This window comes from Bos mutus, chromosome 28 (genome assembly GCF_027580195.1).
Source record: "Bos mutus isolate GX-2022 chromosome 28, NWIPB_WYAK_1.1, whole genome shotgun sequence".
NCBI lineage: Eukaryota > Metazoa > Chordata > Mammalia > Artiodactyla > Bovidae > Bos > Bos mutus.
The window spans coordinates 3,818,484-3,838,960 of NC_091644.1; the positions used below are offsets into that span (position 1 = coordinate 3,818,484).

Here is a 20,477-nt window from a genome sequence, read left to right on the forward strand (position 1 = left end):
TAAGACATTCCTGGTCTCCCCAAATCCCTGAAAACTTTGATTGGGTTCATGTGAATTATAGAGCAGAATTCATTGGACCCAGTTATGCTAGGGATCCAGTCCTGTCTTCCATCTCTCTAGTGATGTATGGAGCCTTACTTATAATGTGGGACATCATATTTAAGACATACATGAAGATCAGATTAGTCTTTTATTGCCCTTTAATGCAGCAGTAGTAAACTGAGTTGTGATTGCAATATGCAAGACTCTGAAGTTATTAAAAATAATTTCTACTTCCTTTATAAGGGATTACATGCAGTTAAACCATTTTAGGTCTTTGGAGTATGAATATTAATTGTGTCAAAATTCTTTTCAGTATTTTATTTGTGTAAGATTCTTTACGTGATTCCTTTTAAGGGTAAGAAGTTTATATACACTGTGCTGTGGATAGGAATATTTGTATTAACTTATAAACCACTTTAGCAAGTATAAATCTATTGAGATATGTTTTCATTTTATAGAAATATATTGAAATAATGCCTGAAAAAATACAACAAAAGCAAATACTGTTGGCTGCTACCCAGTCACGGCAGTTCCTTGGTGTTGTATGTGGTCTCTGACACCATTGTCCTGTCTTTTTCTTGTCTCTGCTCTCCCATTATGCTATTGGCAAGGAGTTGAGAAGTTAGTCCATTACTTCTCTGACAAAGCGTGGTACAGTACAATTTCAGATTTTTTCCTACCACCTTCCTCATTGTCACTTTTTTCTCCCCCAGTTTGCATGATGCATGTCAGAGCCTGCATGAAATTACAGGCATGTTACAAGTGGCTCCATTACCATCTTCCTTTTATTCTTTAAAATGTATTCAATATTGATAATAAAGTTATATGTACCAAGGAAAAATAATATTAGGTAATTCCTGTGTCTGTTATGCAGTAGCATTATTATGCTTTAGGACATTTTCTTCTTTCTACCTTACCTATATTGACATACTTTTTTTCCATCAGGACTTGATATTTCTAGCTGCCCTCTTACTACTGGCGACTTCAGAACATGAATGTTTACAGAAACTGATATGACTTTTTCCTTATGTTAAAATGCTTGATATCTTTGAAGTGATATGAAACAGAGGTGAAAAGTTTTTCTTAGTGATGTGTGCTGATTTGCATTTCCTTGTGTTCAGTGTATTTCCTCCAGTGGATCACTTGGAACCACCTTTTCCTGGAAATACTGTTTCACAGTGTGGCTTGAGTTTGGTATCTGAGCATTTTCCTGTGTAGGACAGATCAGCTAAGAAGGCAATAGGGCATCATCTAAAAGAGTTAATACCTGAATGTTGGTATTGAATCTGCCTTTTGAGTTTTTAAAATAGTCAGCTGGCTATATTGCATATTCTGAGAATCTGTGAGCTCGTTGGACTTAACTCAGTATACATGGAACAGTGGAGCTTCCCAGGTGGCTCACTGGTACAGAGTCCGCCTGTCAAGCAGGAGACGTGGGCTCAGTCTCTGGGTTGGGAAGATCCCCTGGAGGAGGAAATGGCAACCATTCCAGGATTCTTGCTTAGAAAATCCCATGGACAGAGGAGCCTGGCGGGCTACAGTCCAGGGGGTTGCAAAGAGTCTGACATGACTGAGTGACTGATCATGCGCTCACACAGAAGAGTCAAGTTTTAGTGCTGCATTTTAAATTCTCTGTCAGTTCAAATTCTGACTTTGCTGTTTGTTAAAGTGTGTGAATTTGAATAACTACTTAATTTCATTTAACCTCAGTTTACTCATTTACAAAAAGATCATACCTTCCACCTAGTATCTTATGATAATCCGAGATCATGCATGCTATGTAGAGTTTAGCTGTCTACCACTGGGAAGAAGGGAAACCCTTCTTTTACAGTCTGAAGTATATTTCTCAAGTATTTGGAATGTGTCAGGTGTTACATTGATACTGAGTAGGTTGTGTGCATGTTACCATTTCATTGTGATTAACAGCAGTTCACTGAGGTGTAGGTACTGATATTATCCTCATTTTACAAGTTATGAAATTCCATCTCAGAGGAGTAAGATAATTTACCCAGCATCTCATTGATAGACTGAGAAGCCAGAATTTAAACCCAGATCAGTCTGTCTTCCAACACTAAGTGGTTCAGTACTGTGTTGTACTGGCTCCTTCATATAGCCACATGTAAATTCTCTCTAAATGTTAAATTGCCTTGCATTTATTTCCTAGCTTTGGTTTATCTCCAGGAGGGCACTTGAGGATATGTGTCGTATCAGATATGCCTCCTGTGAATTTAAAATATTTAAATATGACCATTATTGAAATATGTATTTGGATTCTAGAAACCTTGTAATCTGTAACAACTAGTTTATTATAATACTATTACAGAATTTGCTTTTCCCCCCTCCAGACCTAGCTACTAAAGGGCCATAGCTTGAATTAATCATTTTCACACCTTTTAACAATCATAAGTGACATTTATTGAGCAATTTTGATGTGCTCTGGGAGGTTCTATCCTAAGTGTTTTACATGTTATAGTCATTTTTAATTATTAGAAATGGAAAATAGTTGAATGCTTGTTAAGATAGTTTCCCTAACACATTTCATCGAGAAATGTCTAGTCTCCAACTAAAAAGCACCTCTGGCGTAGCTGGTAAGTCAGTATGGGGGGGTGCAGGTCATATGGGAGGTGCGGTGTTCAAGTTAACATGTAATGAATCCTTCAGGCTGTGCTTCTAAACTTGAATCATTAAGCTGACCCCAAACTTAGAGAACACATTTTTTAAATTATAAAATTTCTTGTCCATCAGTGTTTTTTAAAAAATTTGTTTAAATTAGTGCTGTATCAGTGACCTATGGTAATTTATTACCAAAGAGGCAATTTTGGAATGTACTATTTATTAATAGTTATTCATTTATCCTATAAATATATATTTAATTCCCATTATGTGGGCTTCCCAGGTGGCGCTTATAAAGAACTGCCTGCCAGTGCAGGAGACACAATAGATGTGGGTTCGATCCCTGGGTCAGGTGGATCCCCTGGAGGAGGAAATGGCAACCCACCCCAGTACTCTGGCCTGGAGAATCCCATGGACGGAGGAGCCTGGCCGGCTGTAGTCCATAGAGTCGCAACAAGTTGGATGTGACTGAAGCGACTTGCACACATGCATGCACACACATACATGTGCAAAATACTGAGGATACCAACTACAGCAACAAAAAAAATATGAATAAAGAAAATATGAATAAAGAAAGCATGGTGCATGCCTTAAGGAGCTCATAGTCTTTGGTTATCTTTGTAAGCAGCACAGAATAGACTTTTAAGATTATCATTGAAGATGCCTGTCAGCCCCTTGCATAATTACTTGGTAGTGCGTATTGCTGGCACTTTTGACCTTAACCTCTGTAGCCACTGCATTTGAGAATTCTCAGAATAGTGCGTTGAAGTGTATGTATTCAACTCTTGAAGTAAGACTTGAAGTAGCTGAGTCCAGTTAGAAGCACTGAGCTCTTTCAGTCTAGGAATGGGTCTCCATTTTTAAACTTTAGTAACCAACTTTTCTATAAATTATAAGGAGTACTAAAGCTCTACTTATTTGTGACTACAGGGAGTTTCCTGAGATCCCCTAGGCGTAGGGGGAATTTGTCCTGCCCTCTGAGTCTTGTGGGCTGCTGAGGTTGTGCAAAGAAAGGACTGGTGGGCAGCTTACCTAGAGGTCTTTTGTTTCTGGATACAGGGCAGTATCCCATCTTTCATCTTCAAAGCCAGAAACCTAGAACTCACCTTAAACTTCTCTGTTTCACCTTCAAAATCTTTTTCAATCCTTTCCTATTTTTTTTTTTAACTAATATCCTAATTTAAAACCCATATATTAATAATTCACCTGGGTGTTGGCAGTGGCATACTGTCTGGGTGTTCTGCTTGACAGTCTCCTCCCCTTCTGTCACCTTCCTCACTGATTCCACCAGAATGACATTGTAATGACATTGGGTCTTGGGATTCCTCTGCTTAAAATTCCTCATCGTCTCCCCTGACCTACTGTACAGAGTCAAGACTGCTCAGCCTGATGTGAGTTCCTTTCTGAGCTGGCCCTTGCCCACACCTTCTCACCAGCACTGTGCTTGCCAATCAGTCTAACAATTGGAAGTTGCTGGAACATATCATGTCTTTTTTTTGCCTTTGTATTTCGCATGTTGTGGCCCTCTACCCTGACTGTTTTTCCCTTCCTGTCTTCTTGGCAAACTCCTGCTGTTCTTAAAACTCAGTTCCGATGTTGGTATTTCTTGGATGCCGTCTGTGACCTCTCTAATCAGGCGTATGTTTTGCTTCTACCTGTTGTTATGCTTGAGACATGGTCTCATCTTTTGTTTATCTGACTCTCTCGTCAGGCCTCTCAACCACAGGAACAGCATTGTGTTCAGGTTCATATTTTCCTGTACCTACTACAGTGTGTGACGTGTCAGACATTTTAAAAAAAGAATGTGTGGGAGTGTGTATGTATGTGTGTGCATTTAAAACATCTATAGCAACCATCCCTGTATCACAATAGGACCAGTAGGCTTTGCCCCATATACTGTAACTATTTGGGCCATAGAAAGATAACTTTAAAAGTCATATTTTCTTTACCGACTGCCCAAAAGTAATAGAAATCGTATATTTCCCTTGATTTGTATAGAATATAACCACGCAGTGGGCTCCAGAGAAGTGTGTGCAAGGCATGTCAGCCTTAAGAACTTTTCTATTGTAGGCTTCTGAGCTTTAGTTAAGGTTACAGGCAACTTGAAATCTGTTTTACTCTCTGACATCATTCAAAAAAGCTGGCTATTTTTAATTTTATTAACAGACATTTATTCCTGGGGAGGGTGAATCCATTTTTCACTTATCGGCCATAATAGAGCCTTAGTTGATCCCTCAAATGGCAATGAGACAGAACAAATAAACCGTGAAGGCCTTTCATTCCGAAACTTTTCAGTAAGAATGTTAAAAGAAACTTAACATTAGCTTAAGACGTTGACCTATTTCTGTGTAAGTGATTAGAATTTCACATCAACTTAGAATATAATCTTCATTCTAAATTGTGTTTATCTGCTGGTAATTTTAATTCTCAATTAAAATTTAGAGGTACAGCACCTGACACTTAAATTAATACTTCTTCTAATAAAGTGTTTTGAAGTGGAATACAGCTTTCCTTTAAAAAAACTTTAAAATGGGTAATATTCTGAAATTCTTAGTGACTGTCTGAATGTTTTATGGAGATTAAACCAAATGACTATATAGAAATCATTCTGTCAAGCTCTCTTTATATAAAGTTTTAAATAATTAATGAATCAAGATAGGAATCTTCTTTCTTCAATAAACCAGTGCTTTAATATTTTTCTTTTATCCTGTTTGATTTTGGATCTTGTTTAGTGTTTACTGCTTGTACCATTTTTTGTTTGCATCATCACTCATATGTGTCTCATAAATTACTTGAATATTGCAGCTTATTTTTTAATTAAAAAAAAACCCACATGCTTCTCATATTAAAACATAATAAGTGCCAGCACAGCCTAATTGGAACATATTAATTCTGGGTGGTGTTTCTAAAATGAATTGTTGCTAATGTTGTTTTTAATTTTAATAGCCTCAAGTACTACAGCCTTCCGGCAGCCTTCCCAGACCCACAGACCACACCCAGGGAAAACTAGTAAAGCCACAACATACCGAGGCCCACAGTGAGTGCACAGTCCAGGGCACACATCAGGGTGTTGTACCTCCAGATGAAAGCTTTACACACGGCTCGCAACAAGAAAGCAGCAACGGTCTGGAAGACCAGCCTTTTTCTTCAAGCCCGGAATTCACTAAGGATGTGGTGAAGAGTATGCCTTCTGAAGCAAACTTGAACACGACCTTGAATGCTCAAGAGCCTTATCATCTGGCAAATAATCAAATCGGTGACATGCAGTTTGTGCCCACTTCTCTTCAGACACTTCCCCAGTCAAGTACAGATGACCAGGCTAAGAGAGTTGGAAGAAATCAGTCTTCTCCAGAGGGCTACACATCTCAGCCCACGTCCTCGCAGCTTTTTAAGCCACCCATCTTGAATTCTTTGGTATCTCCTTCAGTTCCTGAAACATCTCCAAATAGGACTCCCACTTATAAGAAGTCACCAATAATCACACAGTGTAATTCCGCAAAACTCCAGCCAACATCTAGTCAAACAAATCTTGCAAGTAATCCAAATCCAAAAGTGTCTAAGCTCCGCCCCCCTTCTGGCTCTTTCAAACAAAAACACATAAGCAGCCCCCGACTAGAGCCTCAAAACTTCCAGGCCAAGACAAGCATCCCAAGGCCACTAATAAGAAGAAAAGAAATCATGCAGACTCCTAATGACAATTTGAATTCTGGGGATTGTTTGGCTTCTAATCAATACTCTCGTCTTCCTAAACCAAAGATACATTAAGTGCATAGCCATCACCTGCCAATTTGTTTTTTTTAAAAAACAATCTGTTCCGTAATAGCTTTATGTGTGCAGTTTGCTACCACGATGGAGGTTCCATTGAAAGCTTGCAAATCCTAAAATTAAAACATGGAAGCTTCTACTGGTTTGGCTCTTCTGTTTTATATCCTGGTTGAAGTATATACCATTTGAGCATATTTGTCTCAGGTAAACACGAAAGTTTGCTTACTCATTCAGAGGTCTACAGAAGGCTCTGATCATGTCATCCATTCCTCTGCACATCACAAACTTCATAACATTCTGCTTAGCAGGCAGCAAATGTGCTTGCTGACGTAGTCCCTTTAAGGTCTGTATTAATTGTGGTTCTCAGAGCCTCACCCTTTTCCATTTGTCCCTCCGTGAATATGGTTATTATTTTAACTGAAGATTTGGTGATAATGAAAGATGATAGTCTGTAAGCAGAGTTCTGGCCAGTGATTTGTATATTTTAAAGGTCTATGCAAAAGCTCTGTGATGAATAAAGGAGAATGAATTCAGGCTTTTAATGGGAAGTTAATATAAGTTTTATTTTTCCTTGTTATAGTCTCAGTATTTATTTATTTACCAAATTCCCCTGGCTAAAATTCTTCATATTATATATATATATAAACCAATTATATGTTGCTTTAACATCTTGTTAAACACACACACCCAGATTCGCACATAATTTGTATTTGTTTTTGTTACTGGTTAAATTTTGGAAGGCTTGAGTGAAGATACACCTGAAACCTGACCTAAAGATATATTCATTTGTAACATATGTTGGTGCTAGAGTTTTGCTGGTAATTCCGTTTTAAATCCTATAGGCTTATGAATCCATGCTAGCTGTTTTGAGGTTCCACAGTATATATTTTAAATTAAGTCTTTATTGTAATATTTATATTTATTGACTTTCTGCTAATATCCGAAGACTGGAATAATGGACTTGAAATGTTTGCACAGAACTTTGATGGGATATAAATGTCTCACACGTGGGGATTTAAAACTATTTTCTATAGCAAAATGAGTTAAAATATTTTGAGTATAATTATAAATTTAAGTAAGACTATCTTGAGAAAACCAGAATTCATAATAGTTGTGTTCTTCTGGGTTTTCCAGGTTTTCCTTTTATGTTGGTGTGTATTTGAAAAGTAGATTTGGGAAGAAAAATAAAATTGGAAAGGGGAAATTGTGTTTTATTAAAATGTATTAAAAGATATTTCAATGGCAATATGCTTATTTATTTTAATGTGCTAGGAAGGCAGCTGTGGAACTGCCAAGGGACCATACGCGTTAACCTAATCATGCTGCTGACCGCTCGTCAGGTGGTTCAGTCAATGTGCCCTCCTGTTCTCCCAAATCATGGTGTCTCTAGGCTGTTCATCTGCTGTTGCTTTCATTAGGATTGATGTCTTTCAGACAGACAATATTTACTAAGTCAATTTTTGTTGTGATCAGTTGACCAAAAATTTATCAAAAGGGATCATGGCCAAAAAAGTCAGTCACTCAAATTTCTAGTGGTCCCTTTACAAAATATACATTGCCCCATTTTAGAGAAACAGCACAGCAAGGGCTCTAGTGGAAATCTGAAAAGAGGTGTTTCCTGCCATGTGACACAGTCACCCCTTCCTGCCAGGGGACCATTCTAGTGGGTCTGCCACTTCACCAGATAGCGGCCCTTCTTGGACTTGGTGATAGGTGAGCAGCCCAAGTCTCGAATCAGGCTGTCATCCGACAGCACTCTGCCAGAGAAGCACTAGAGTTTAGAAAGTGTTCACATAATGCAGGTATTGTTACTATGCTAAGTGATGAGGTATATCAGGAAGGCTCTTTTTTTACAGGCAGTCATAGCTGAAGCTGTAAGTGGGTACGTGTGGTCTTTCATTTTGAGGAGGAAAGAAAACTGTTCTCAGATAGTGCAAATGAGGTGTTTCCCTAAAGTAGAACATACTGATTAATAGGTTTTGGTTTATTTGGACATTGAACCAAACTCTCAAGAAATGTTACCTTTATCTTTAGGGAAAAAATTTTTAGATATTTACTTTAACCCCCTCGTCTGAGGGCAATGTCTGTGTATTAAAATGTTGACTCCTGCAGTATGTTTATTAGAATCCTTTTCCTGGTCTGTTTTTTATTCCTGATGAAATTGCAGAAATATTAATCCATCAGTTCAATTTCTGTGTACCTTTGTTGAGCCTTAATCTTGGCAAAAGGCTCATCAATATAATTATGAAGCATACTATTATATATAAGAGAAAAAAAATCTATGATGCTTGCGTGAAATAACAGAGTATTTGCCTGCAGTTTTCTTTAAAAACTGCAAGAATATTATGCTAGTCTGTCTGCTCCTTAGTAAATGTTAAGTCAGAAATGAGGTGGGGCAGCAGCTCACCTGAGTAATCAGAAATTACTGTCTCAGATTTGGCTTGATCTCTCTGTAGTGCTTCTGTCAGTCAACTCTGTGCCAAATCCCTTTCCGTAGGAACTCAGATCACTTTTTTCCTTGGTTCTTGTGATTTTGGTGAAGATGGTTGCAGTGTATGAATTTTTAATCCTGAGGAAGAAGTTTTTATTGGTGTTAATCACATTTGTGGAAGAGAAAATAGAGTATGTGGAATTATATATTTGGCTGTTAATGGGATGCATATCAAATTCCTTAAAGACAGCTTGGCCTAAGGAGTTAATCAGTACAGATGCAGATGATTTTGAAGGCGCTTAAAGAATTATGTAGTTAATATCATTTAGAATGTTTCTGATAACTGAGACCCTCTAGCTTTTTTCTTTAGGAGTCTCATTTTAATTTGTGCAATATTTTCAGGCATACAACTACTGTTCATTGTATTTATATAGATATTAGAGAACCTTACTAAGTATTTTAACAAGTAAAAATCTGAATATGAGAGAAACTATCAGATTTGCACTTTAAATGAGCTTAATTGCTTGGAGTTGTGCCTGAAATATCGAAATGCCTCCTATTGGGTGTGGCTTCCTTTGTTGAAATGAATTTCTCTATAATTGTTGCTGTTCGAAGTACAGCCTTTCACAGTTGTATTCTAAGCATGTCACTTTTTCCATTAAAGCACTAAGTTCTTTGAATGTCTCATTGTCCCATAAGTATTTTACTCAGACCCATCAAAGAGAACACAGTCCCCCTATAGCTGTCACTTCTAGATCTTCCTGTAGCATAGACGGTACAACAGACACAGACGCACTCTGCATTTCTGAGCGGAATCGTCACGATGGTTTCCTGGTCTCTGGGCACTGAGGACGTGATTTGGAATCACCAGACACGCTTGCAGTGGAGAGCAGTGAGACTGCAGCACAGTTTCGGTTTACTCTCAGCCTTAAGTTTCGTGCTTTTGAATCAGTTGGGGTGGTTATGTTTGCATGCTTATCCATACATTTGAACATTAATTATAGCTATAGTACAAATACCTGGCGTTTTTCCTTGGGGATGATGGCCTTGCTATTTTTCTTAAGTCTGATGCCTGAATTATATTTTAAAATTTTCTTTTCACACCTCCCTTCGATTTTTCTGCTGCAGCAATTTGAAAGAGTGTGTTTGGATACATGATTATGATGGTGAGCACCAATCTACAACTATGCTGTTAAGTAAAAATACATTGTATGTTTTAACCCTATTGGGGGAAAGCTACCCACTTGCTCCTTGGTAAAGCATCACCACAACAAAGTAAAACTGACCCTAAGAATTTAAAATCTCTTAATCATTGCTGACTAAAAACACCACAATCTTTACTATCTGCAGTATTGTTTTTCCCATTGACTTAAAAACCAGTTCAGAGTAAATACTGTATATTAGAATTTGCTTGTAAAATGAATTATAAAAACTGGATGTAAAGTCTCTTTCCTGAAAATGTTGGCATAGTAAATAAAATAAAATTCATAATTATAAAAATTTCCTTGTCTTTCTCAACATTGATGTCCACAATGTACTTTTTCTTATACCTTTTTTCCCACAAAAATCTAAAATGTTCGTTTGGTTGATTTTTTTTTTTTTTTTCAAACTCTGTATTATTTCACACACGCCCTGTGTGATGACATATACATCACACTCCCAGCCCTCACTGAGTAAAAGCAATAAATAAATAATAAATTAATAATTTATTTCATTTTCCAAGTTAACTTTATGTGATAGACATTATATATAGGATATTAGAAGTTGCTGCAGGGATATGTCATGTTGTTAACCCAAAATGGTTACATAAATGCCAGAAAAAGAGTGAATGAAATTTTAGTAGTAATAAATAGGACAGTGGCATTTACCACATGGTAAGACACCGGTATCAGCTTTAAGGCCCTTAGTGGTGTTAGCAAGTATTCTCTTAAAATACCAGTCATCATTCTAAGCACTTTATACACTACTTTTTAATTCTAGCAACAATCCTATGAAGCAAGCACTAATATCTCCATTTTACAGAGAGGAAGGCAAAGCTCAGAGAAATTAAATAAGCTGCCTAAAATCTCAACACCTATTGAAATGGCACAACAGAATTTGAAACCAGACCATCTGTTTCAGAGTCCATGCAGTTAATCACAAGGCCATTATCATTTCCTAAGATATATTTCACCTGTTTCTTTTTCACATGATAGACTCAGGGTGAGTTAAAAGTCACTTGCCCAAGTCACAGTTATTAAATAGCAGAACTGGTTCTGGTGGGGGTGGGGAGTTGAAGAGAATATATTTTATTGAGCTGTGCTGCCATCTAGTGGTAAATCATCAGAAGAGAACTTCCTTTTACATATGTTACCTTGCCCGTTTCCAAGAGCCTTCAGAGTTGTGTAACATTTCAGAAGAGAGAAACCCTGCAAAATCCCTAAAGCATTAAATTAAGAGTGAAGGGACAACAACTAGACAACAATGGGGGTATGAAGGAGACAGTATCTTTAAACTGAGAGCCGACATGGTTCTGAGTTTCCTGGTAGCCAAGGCAGAGAGAAAATTTTAGTGAAAATGTTACTTGCTCATTTGTGTCCCAACTCTGCAACTCCACAGACTGTAGCCCACCAGGTTCCTCTGTCCACGTAATTCTCTAGGCAAGGATAATGGAGTAGGTTGCCATTTCCTACTCCAGAGGATCTTCCTGACCCAGGGATTGAACCTGGGTCTCCCACCCTTATGGCAGAAAGTGAAGAAGAACTAAAGAGCCTCTTGATGAAAGAGGAGAGTGAAAAAGTTGGCTTAAAGCTCAACATTCAGAAAACTAAGATCATGGCATCTGGTCCCATCACTTCATGGCAAATAGATGGGGAAACAGTGGCTGACTTTTATTTTTTTGGCCTCCAAAATCACTGTGGATGGTGATTGCAGCCATGAAATTAAAAGACGCTTGCTCCTTGAAGGAAAGTTATGACCAACCTAGACAGCATATTAAAAAGCAGAGACACTACTTTGCCAACAAAGGTCTGTCTAGTCAAGGCTATGGTTTTTCCAGTAGTCATGTATGGATGTGAGAGTTGGACTGTAAAGAAAGCTGAGCACCGAAGAATTGATGCTTTTGAACTGTGGTATTGGAGAAGACTCTTGAGAGTCTCTTGGACTGCAAGGAGATCATACCAGTCCATCCTAAAGAAGATCAGTCCTGAGTGTCCATTGGAGGGACTGATGTTGAAGCTGAAACTCCAATACTTTGGCCACCTGATGTGGAGAGCTGACTCATTTGAAAAGACCCTGATTCTAGGAAAGATTGAGAACAGGAGGAGAAGGGGATGACAGGATGAGATGGTTTGATGGCGTCACCGACACAATGGACATGGTTTTGGGTACACTCCTGGAGTTGGTGATGGACAGGGTGGCCTGGTGTGCTGCAGTTCATGGGGTCGCAAAGAGTCGGACATGACTGAGCGAGTGAACTGAACTGAACTCCCACATTGCAGGCAGATTTCTTTACCACCTGAGACCACAGGGAGAAGTGTCCATTTTTCTCACTGCCAAAAATAGAAATAAAAAAGTAATACACCAGCAGAGTTTTCTCGGTCTTGGGTTTCTTTAGTAATTCAACAATAGCGCTGAAAACACTGGAGGTGCCCTCCGTGTGGACATTCATTTACTGGAAAGGCCAGCCTAGAGTCTCAATAGAGCAGGTGTGCCTGTTTATGTAGGAGCCCTGGCTTAGCCTCTTCCTCTCCCCAGACAGCCTCTCCTGGGATGGGACTGCCTTCTGAAGTCTTCAGCAAATTACCCACTAGATTTTTCAGGCCCAGGTACCCACATGTATGGTACTTCCGGCCCAGCTATATTTCAGAAGCAGCACTGAGCACCTGCCATCCTGGTTTGGACTTTGGAGGATGACGATGATGGTGCTCAGTTGTGTGGGAGTCCACAGAGATGAACTCTAGACCTGAGAGTCCAGTAAAGTAGCTGTGAGCCACTCGTGGCTGCTGAGCAGTTGAAATGTGGCTAGTCTGAATTGAGATATCCTGTAAGTATAGAATCCAGATTCCATATAAAAAGGGTAAAATCTTATTAATAATTTTCACCCTCATTACTTTCTGAAGTAAAGTATTTCATATTGGGTTAAATAAAACATGCCATTAAAATTAAGTTCATTTATTTCTTCTACAATCTTTAAATGTGTCTTAAAAATTTTAAAATAACATATGAGGCTTGTGTTGTATTTCTCTTAGAGCCAGTCCAGACCATTTGCCATCCTCTTCCTGGCTTCTACCAGGGAGCAGGTGTACTTGGCACTGTGGTTGCCCTGTGATGTACAGGACCCTTCAGCCTTCTGTGCCATCAAGAGGAGAAACCCTGTTCCCGTCTTCCAAATACAGGCTGACTCCAGAGGGGATTTTCAAGACCCTAATACTAACTATACCAAAGCTGGGTTAGCGATGGAGAATTTGACTAACATGTCCAATAGTCCCAAATAACTTTGCTGTTTGGGACATCTTGTTCTCTAGAAACAATTCTAGGATGGGGGGTGGGGGGGTGGGGTGGGAGTACTGCCAGCAGCGGGAGAGGAGGAAGCAGAAAGCAGGTCTTTTTTTGGAGCCCAGAGTGAACAACCCCCTGTACCTAAAGGAGGTCTGTCTTTGGTAAAATGTCCTCCAGTCTCCAGGTGTATATTACTCAGTCTTCTGCAGGGTCTAGGGCCAGGGTTTGGACTCCACCCACTAAGGCACACACTGATTTGTTTTTGCATTGGTCATAGCTTTCAAAGGCCAATCTCTGCAGATTTCCTTTGGAGGCAGCATAAAGGTTTTGTCCATTATCAAAATCCCAAGAATAAACATGTGCCCACATTTTCGCAGGAACCACAAGTCCCCAATCAGATAACAGCTCATCATCACTGTGATTCCATTTTTTCCTAACGTGGTGTGTTACAATATTAAGAGTCAATTTCCCAGAAGTTTCAATGGCTTTGCTCTGACTGTGCCAGTTATATCAATAACGAACCCTCACAGTCACATCAAGTGAATGTCAACAGATCCCAGTGTGCTGTGCTCTGCATAATGACTACATGAAGCCAAATTTCTTTAGAGAGTTTTTGGGGGACAACAGGAATTTTTGGCAAAATCCAAGAGATGGCATCAAGCTCCTCCATGTGCCCTGGGCAGCCTGGCCCAAATGTGATGGCCTGGATGGCTGGATGGGTTTCTTCAGATTTTCCAGTCTACTCCTAAGGCATTTAAGGGTACCCTCCAACTCTTAAGTAGGATTAGGTAGGATGAATGCCCACCTGAGTTATTGGACAGGTGAGAGTGCCTCCCACACAGTAACTCCTCAAGTGTGAGTCTCTATATCAAGGAAGCCAGAGGTGCATGAAGCCTTTTCCTGGGGCTTGAATTTGGGGAGGGATCAGTGAGAAACCTCCTGCTGAGGTGCACAGGATTCATTATGGGGGCTTGCTCCTTGGTAAATCTGAATTTTGGGGGCTAGATCTGAAAGCCTCTAAGCATAGAGGACACAGCATCGAAGCCAGGAAGGTGACTGGCTCTTGGCGGGACTCCCATCAGCCCCGCTGAATGAATGCAAGAGTAAAGTTGAGTGAGCTGTGCTGGTCTTGCTGCCTGTTACTCTGGGCCGCTTTTGTGCTGCCCCAACTCTTCAGGGCAGCCCTGAAGGGGCCCTGCACCCAGTCCACCTGAAACTCTCATGGGAGGCCTAAGACCCTGGGCCAGTATGTGCTTCCTGAGTCCCCAAAAGGAAGGGGAGAGGCTGCTCCTCAGGGGGAGTGCCTATCATAGGAGGTCCGGTTCTATGAAGTGTCTTCCAGTTTGAGTAAGGCCCGTCGAAGGGCTCCAGGCACCTCCCCTCTTCTTTCCCCGCCTGCCCACGGGCGGTGCTTTCTCCCCAGGGCCTTTCCCTGCCGGTTTTGAGTCGGGTGGCCAGGTTTCAGGACCTGCGTTCCCGGAAATGGCCACACGGGGGCGCGCGGTTCCCGTTCCGAAGCAGCGTCTGCGTCTGGGAAGGAGAAAGGCAGACCGGCGTGGGGCCGAGGACGACTACTTCTTAGGGTCTCAGGAGCCCTGGCCCCCTCCTCGTACTCCTGTCTTAGGGCAGCATTTCCTTTGAGCGTCTAAGAGGCGACGCCGTTGAGCCTGGAGGTGTCCTCCGACTTCGTTTCCAAGGACGATCCCGCGGGGACCGCTGGTGCGGCCTGGGTTCCAGCCTATCGCCTGGTACACAGTGACAGCAGTTTTTTCCTGCAGGGTTGTTGAGAGATGGAAAACGTTAACAGGGGCCAGTTAGTCCTTTTCAGGTGCAGGGGAGATGGATGCGGGTCTCTTCTGCCTGCGGCGGGGCTGAGGGGGGTGTAGGAGAGGCGGAGACGGTGCCACGGAGGCCGGGGAGGCACAGGCAGGCTGGGGGCTCCCTCAGGAACCCTCTGCGGTCCTCGCCTGTCTCCTCCTCCCGCCTCTGAGCATGGGTCTGTTTGTCTGTCCGTGGTTCGCAGGGCCGCAGCGTTTGCCCCCAGCTGGGAGCCTCCACTGTGAGAGAAATGGGCTGGCCCACAAACTTGACCACTGAAGAAAGGGTTCCTGACCTTCAGTCCAGTCCTGAGTCATAAAGGGAACCAGCCTCCAGACTCTGACAGGAGGGGCTGGGGTGACCAGCCCGGCCCAGAGACCTGGCAACAGAGGGGCTGGGGCCTATGTAGCAGCAGTTCCAGCATCTGGCGCTCACTCCAGGCCGGGCCCTCCACGTCTCAGATGGTACCTCACTTAGTCCCACTGCCACTCAGGGACATAGGTGCTCATGGTCCTGGTTTGACAGATGAGAAAAAGGAAGCACAGTCCGCTTAAGGAACTTGCCCACAGCTCTACCCACCTGTAGAGGGTTACAGGGCTGTGAGGCTGATCTTAACCACTGCAATCCCATGGCACTAGTGGTAAAGAACCCTCCTTCCAACGCATAAGAGACACAGGTTCGATCCCTGAATCAGGAAGATTCCCCTGGAAGAGGGCATCGCAACCCACTTCAGTATTCTTACCTGGAGAATCCCATGGACAGAGAAGTGTGGCAGGCTCCAGTCTGTAGAGTCACAAAGAGTCGGACATGACTGAAGCGACTTAGCTGGTACGTACTCACATCTGAGCTGAGCATCCTTGTCTAACACATCTAGGCCTTTCAGCACTGCTGGGGTGAAATGAGTGTCTTGTGAGACACCTGGGGCAGGTCCAGGCCTAGAGTAAAGGTTCAGGAAGTAACTTTCCCAGGGAGCCCACAGGTGGCTGACCCAGTGTACAGAATTCCCATTGTTAAGGACCAGGAAAGTGTCTCATAACTCCTGGGGGATTCTTCTGTGTTTTATGTGAAAGTATGGAGTGCTTTTTTCACAAATATTTTTAAAGTGTTTGCCCTCTGTCTGCCCCAGTTCAAGGTGTTAGGGATGTACCAGTGTGAAGAAAAAAAGACACAAATCCCTACCTTCATGAAACTTACATTCTGGTGGGAAAGACAGAAGATAAATAGACCTTTAAATGGTGATCTGTGCTAGACAAAAAAAAAAAAAAAAAAGGACAGGAGACAAGGAACGTGTGTGAGTGTGTAATTTTGTATTTGATTGGGAGGTCAGGGTAGGACTTCCTGAGAAGATGCCATTTCACTTGCTCCCTGAGGAAACCAGGTGACCCCACCCTCTGACCTGAAGCTGCAGGGACTAGAGAAGCAAGTTTACAAGACTTGGAGCAGATGGGGTACATATGGAGGGCCCCCCAGAGTCCTCAGCACTGGCATCTGTAGGAAAATGACTGGCCATATTCTCAAAGGCCTAAGGGACAGCAATTCCTGTTAAAACAAGGCCAGGGACACGGAGACAAGAAAATCGACGAAAAGGTGAATGTCCTCTAGACGAGTAACTGGTTACAGTTGTAATACATTTGAATATATGATAATGTGGAATTTAAACCTTTGGGTAGCAGCAGGCAGAAATGCTGAATTTGACCTTCATAAAGTGTTTTATTTAAAATCATTAGATGTTCTGCCAGTTAATGTGCTGAGGAGGCAGCAAAAAGGCTTCCAAATGCATGCGTATCCCCCAGGTCCTGCTTCGGGAACTCATTAGGTCTCCTATGGGTGGGCCTGCTAGGGGTCAGGCTGCAGCCCTGGAAGTTGGGCTCCTGGCCAGCACAGTGCTCATTATCTGCTTGGCCGGTGGATGCCTCAGCCCTGTGGGCACAAGTGCCCGGCTCTGTGTGATGAGATTCCAGAGCCCAGGTATCAGCACAGTCCTGTGCTGACTGCCCAGAGGTTGGCCATCTTGTGATTTGGTCTGGCTCTTGGACTGAAAGTCTCACCACCAGAGAGGTCCCTTCAGTCCCAGGAAAGCCTGGAAGGCTGTTCATCTGCTGGAGGGCCAGGCACCTTCCCTGGGTCTCTGCCTGCCCCTTCCTCCTTCTGTAGCCTGTAGATGATTTATAAGGACCTGCCGATTAATGCTATGTTCCTGCTAGGGCCCTGAAATCGGACAGATGCAGCCAGGCACTTGGACAGCTCAATTTCACGCAGCTACTTCCGGGCTTTTTCCCTGGCCCTTGGGCATGGTGGCTTCCTAGCCTCAGTGTGGGACTCCCAAGGGAGGGCTCTGATTGGGCCATCTAGATCTGAGGACTGTGACCAGCCAGGAGAGGGCTGCTTCTGGGAGAAGGGGTGCAAGGGAATGTCACAGAGTGACTTCTATGGTAGAGACCATATTTACAGACTGGCGTTACTATCCCCATTTTACAGAGGAGGACATTGAGGCTCAGGGAGGAAATAATCTGCATCATATGGCTGGAAGCAGTGGGCTGAGATTTGACCTCAAGTCCAAATGACTCCTAAGAGCAGCTTGCCCCTCCATATTCCAGGCCTGTTTTGTGGGGAGCCACGTGAGGAGTCCCTGGGCTCTTGACTGACACCTTAGGACAAAGGAGGCTGCTGCTGCTGCTGCTAAGTCACTTCAGTCACGTCCGACTCTTCAAGACCCCTAGCCCACCAGGCTCCTCTATCCTTGGGATTCTCCAGGCAAGAATTCTGGAGTGGGTTGCCATTTCCTTCTCCAATGCATGCATGCATGCTAAGTGACTTCAGTCGTGTCCGACTCTGTACGACCCCATAGACGGCAGCCCACCAGACTCCTCTGTCCACAGGATTCTCTAGGCAAGAATACTGGAGTGGGTTGCCATTTCCTTCTCGGACAAAGGAGATTGGGCCCCCTTTTGTGCCCTTGGCTTCAGGTCCTGGCTTTCCAGGTGTCATTTCTGTCTGGGCCTCTAGGTGTCGCCCGCCTCCAACGTCCAGTCTGAATGCGGTTCCCTGAATTGGCCAACAAAGTCAGCAAACTGGGCTGGACCCCACCAAGTACAGGGCCTGGGTCTCCCTCCCACAGGCTCCTGAGGTCCTAACCGCTGTCCGCACCCCGGTAGGCTGCGCATCTGGGCGACTGGGAGGGTGGGAGGAGTGGGTGGGGCCATGGTCTCCCCGTGGGCCCCCCAGCCCCTCCTCTGAGCAGAAAGGCCGACCCCCCCCCATTCCTCCCCTCCCCTCTCCCCCATCTCCCCTCCCCTCCCACCCCCGCTCCTACAGGTAGATCCTTCAGGCACACTAGCCGGTCTCTGATGGGACAGCTCCAATGATGAACAGATCCCCACTTATCGGTATGCTGGGGCTCTGGGTCCTCTGCAGACCGTTCAGCTCTCCCTGTTGACCCCGCTGCGCCTGCCCCCGGGGGCCGGAGGAGCCCTGGACATTCGGGTCTCTGCCAGTAGGCCCCATCAGCGGGGCGCAAGACCACCCTCTGTGCAGTCCCGGCACGGCCAGCGATCGAGACTGCTGCCTGAGTTCCTTCCCGGCATGCGGCAGTCATGAATTGGACCGTCCGGGAGGAGGGTGTAGCGAAATAGTTGTGTTGTTTCTTAACGAAGTTAGTTCTGCTTGCCCAGAGACTCCGGTTTCCACCCGAGAGCGACGCGTTGACAACCTAAGGTAAGTCTGTGACTTTTCACTTTGGGTGGACGCTGCTGTTGGTTGGCTGGGGAAGCTTGTCTCCTCTCCTGTTCCCTCCAGGGTCTGGGGGTGACTTTGCTGGGGGAAGCTGGGGTAGAGAGGCATTGGGTCTCAGGGCATCTTTGGTCCTCCTCCACCTCACCTGAGGGGTCCAGTGAGTCCAGCCAGGGTCAGGTGGGCCCTGTGCCCCCCGCTGTCACTGGCCCCACCTCCATCTCCACTTTGCTGTCCCTTCATCCCAGCCACAGGGCCTCTCCCACTGCCTGGGTCCTGAGGAGGGGTACACAGGTATTCTGGACGGGTGTCCCCAAGGCTTTGGGCTGGGTCCGAAACAAAGAAAGCCCTTCTCCTCCACTGTTTGACTTTTCAACTAGTAAAAACCCAAACTGCTAGCCATCGTCTCTCATGTAACAAACCCAAACTCAGGACACCAGCAACATTAAGTTATGCCTTCCTGGTGCTCCGTCCACACGCACCTAATTCTCAGCAGCTCAGCGAGGCCAGTACTGTGAGCATTGTTGCCCCTGCCAAGCGGGGCCAGCAGCTTATGGTCAAACCCAGACCCACGTGGGTCCAAGTCCAGGTTTTTCCCATCCCCACAGGGCTGCACGGAGGGGAGCAGATCAGAGAGAACTCCAGCAGGAAACTGTACCAGTGTTACAAGAAGGAGGAGCACAGAGTGGGCCCCCACGGGTGCTCTGTCCTCTCGGCCACAGTCCCTGGCCTTCACAGACTCGGGGGGGTGTAGAAAAGAGAAAGTGAGCAAAACTTGGGGGAAGAAGTAAAAGGACCCAAAGAGATCATACTTCCTCCCTCTGAGGGCGGTTCAGTCATGTTTTTCTTTGTGGAGGAGGGGACTTAACACAGGGTGACTGTCTATTTGGGCTGCTACAACAGAACAGGTGTAGAAACATCGGAAGTTGATTTCTCACGGTTTTGGAGGCTGAAAGCCTGGGATGAAGGTGCCAGCATAGTCGGGTTCTGTGGCTTCCTAATTTGAATTCTGTCTTCTCACTGTAACCTCACTTGGCAGAAGGGGTGGGGGAGCTCTCCGGGGTCTCTGCTTTAAAGGCGTTAATCCCATTCACAAGAGTTCCACCTGCACGGCTTAGTCACCTGCCAGAGGCCCTCTTCTAAATACCATCACATTGGGGATTAGGAATTCAGTATATGAAAGTTTGAGACTTCCTAGATGGCGCTAGTGGTAAAGAAGGCACCTTCCAATGCCGGAGACACGGGTTGGATCCCTGGCTTGGGAAGATCCCCTGGAGGAAGGTATGGCAATCCACTCCGGTATTCTTGCCTGGAAAATTCCATGGACAGAGGAGTCTCTTGGGCTACAGTCCATGTGCTCGCAAAAGAGTCGGGCATGATTAATCACACACATGTGCACATGCACACGTACATACGTATTAAATTTTTGGGGGACACCAGCAATTCAGCCAGTTAAAATTCATGTGGCCTAAAACAGCAACAGAGCTGGGACTCATCCCCTGCCCATCTGTGAGGGGTTGCCTGGGGATGCTCTTTTCCTCCGCTCCAGGCTTAGGTTTATCCCTGGGGGTTTAAGTTGCAGCCTTGAGTAATGTCTGCA

General features: G+C 43.9%; 1 protein-coding gene across 6 annotated transcripts in view; it reads left to right on the forward strand.

Annotated features, from left to right (window-relative positions):
* Positions 1-9,527, forward strand: part of CCSER2 (coiled-coil serine rich protein 2) — a 158,917-nt gene extending 149,390 nt beyond the window's left edge. For 4 of the 6 annotated variants that reach the window (XM_070364713.1, XM_005902592.2, XM_070364715.1 and 1 more), the window contains one exon: positions 5,602-9,527. In XM_070364713.1, coding sequence (XP_070220814.1) covers positions 5,602-6,420 — 819 coding nt within the window. In that variant the 3' untranslated portion in view covers positions 6,421-9,527. The remainder of the gene's footprint in view (positions 1-5,601) is intronic. The other 2 variants (XR_011463003.1, XM_070364714.1) reach the window with 2 other exon arrangements.
* The last annotated feature ends 10,950 nt before the right edge of the window (positions 9,528-20,477 follow it).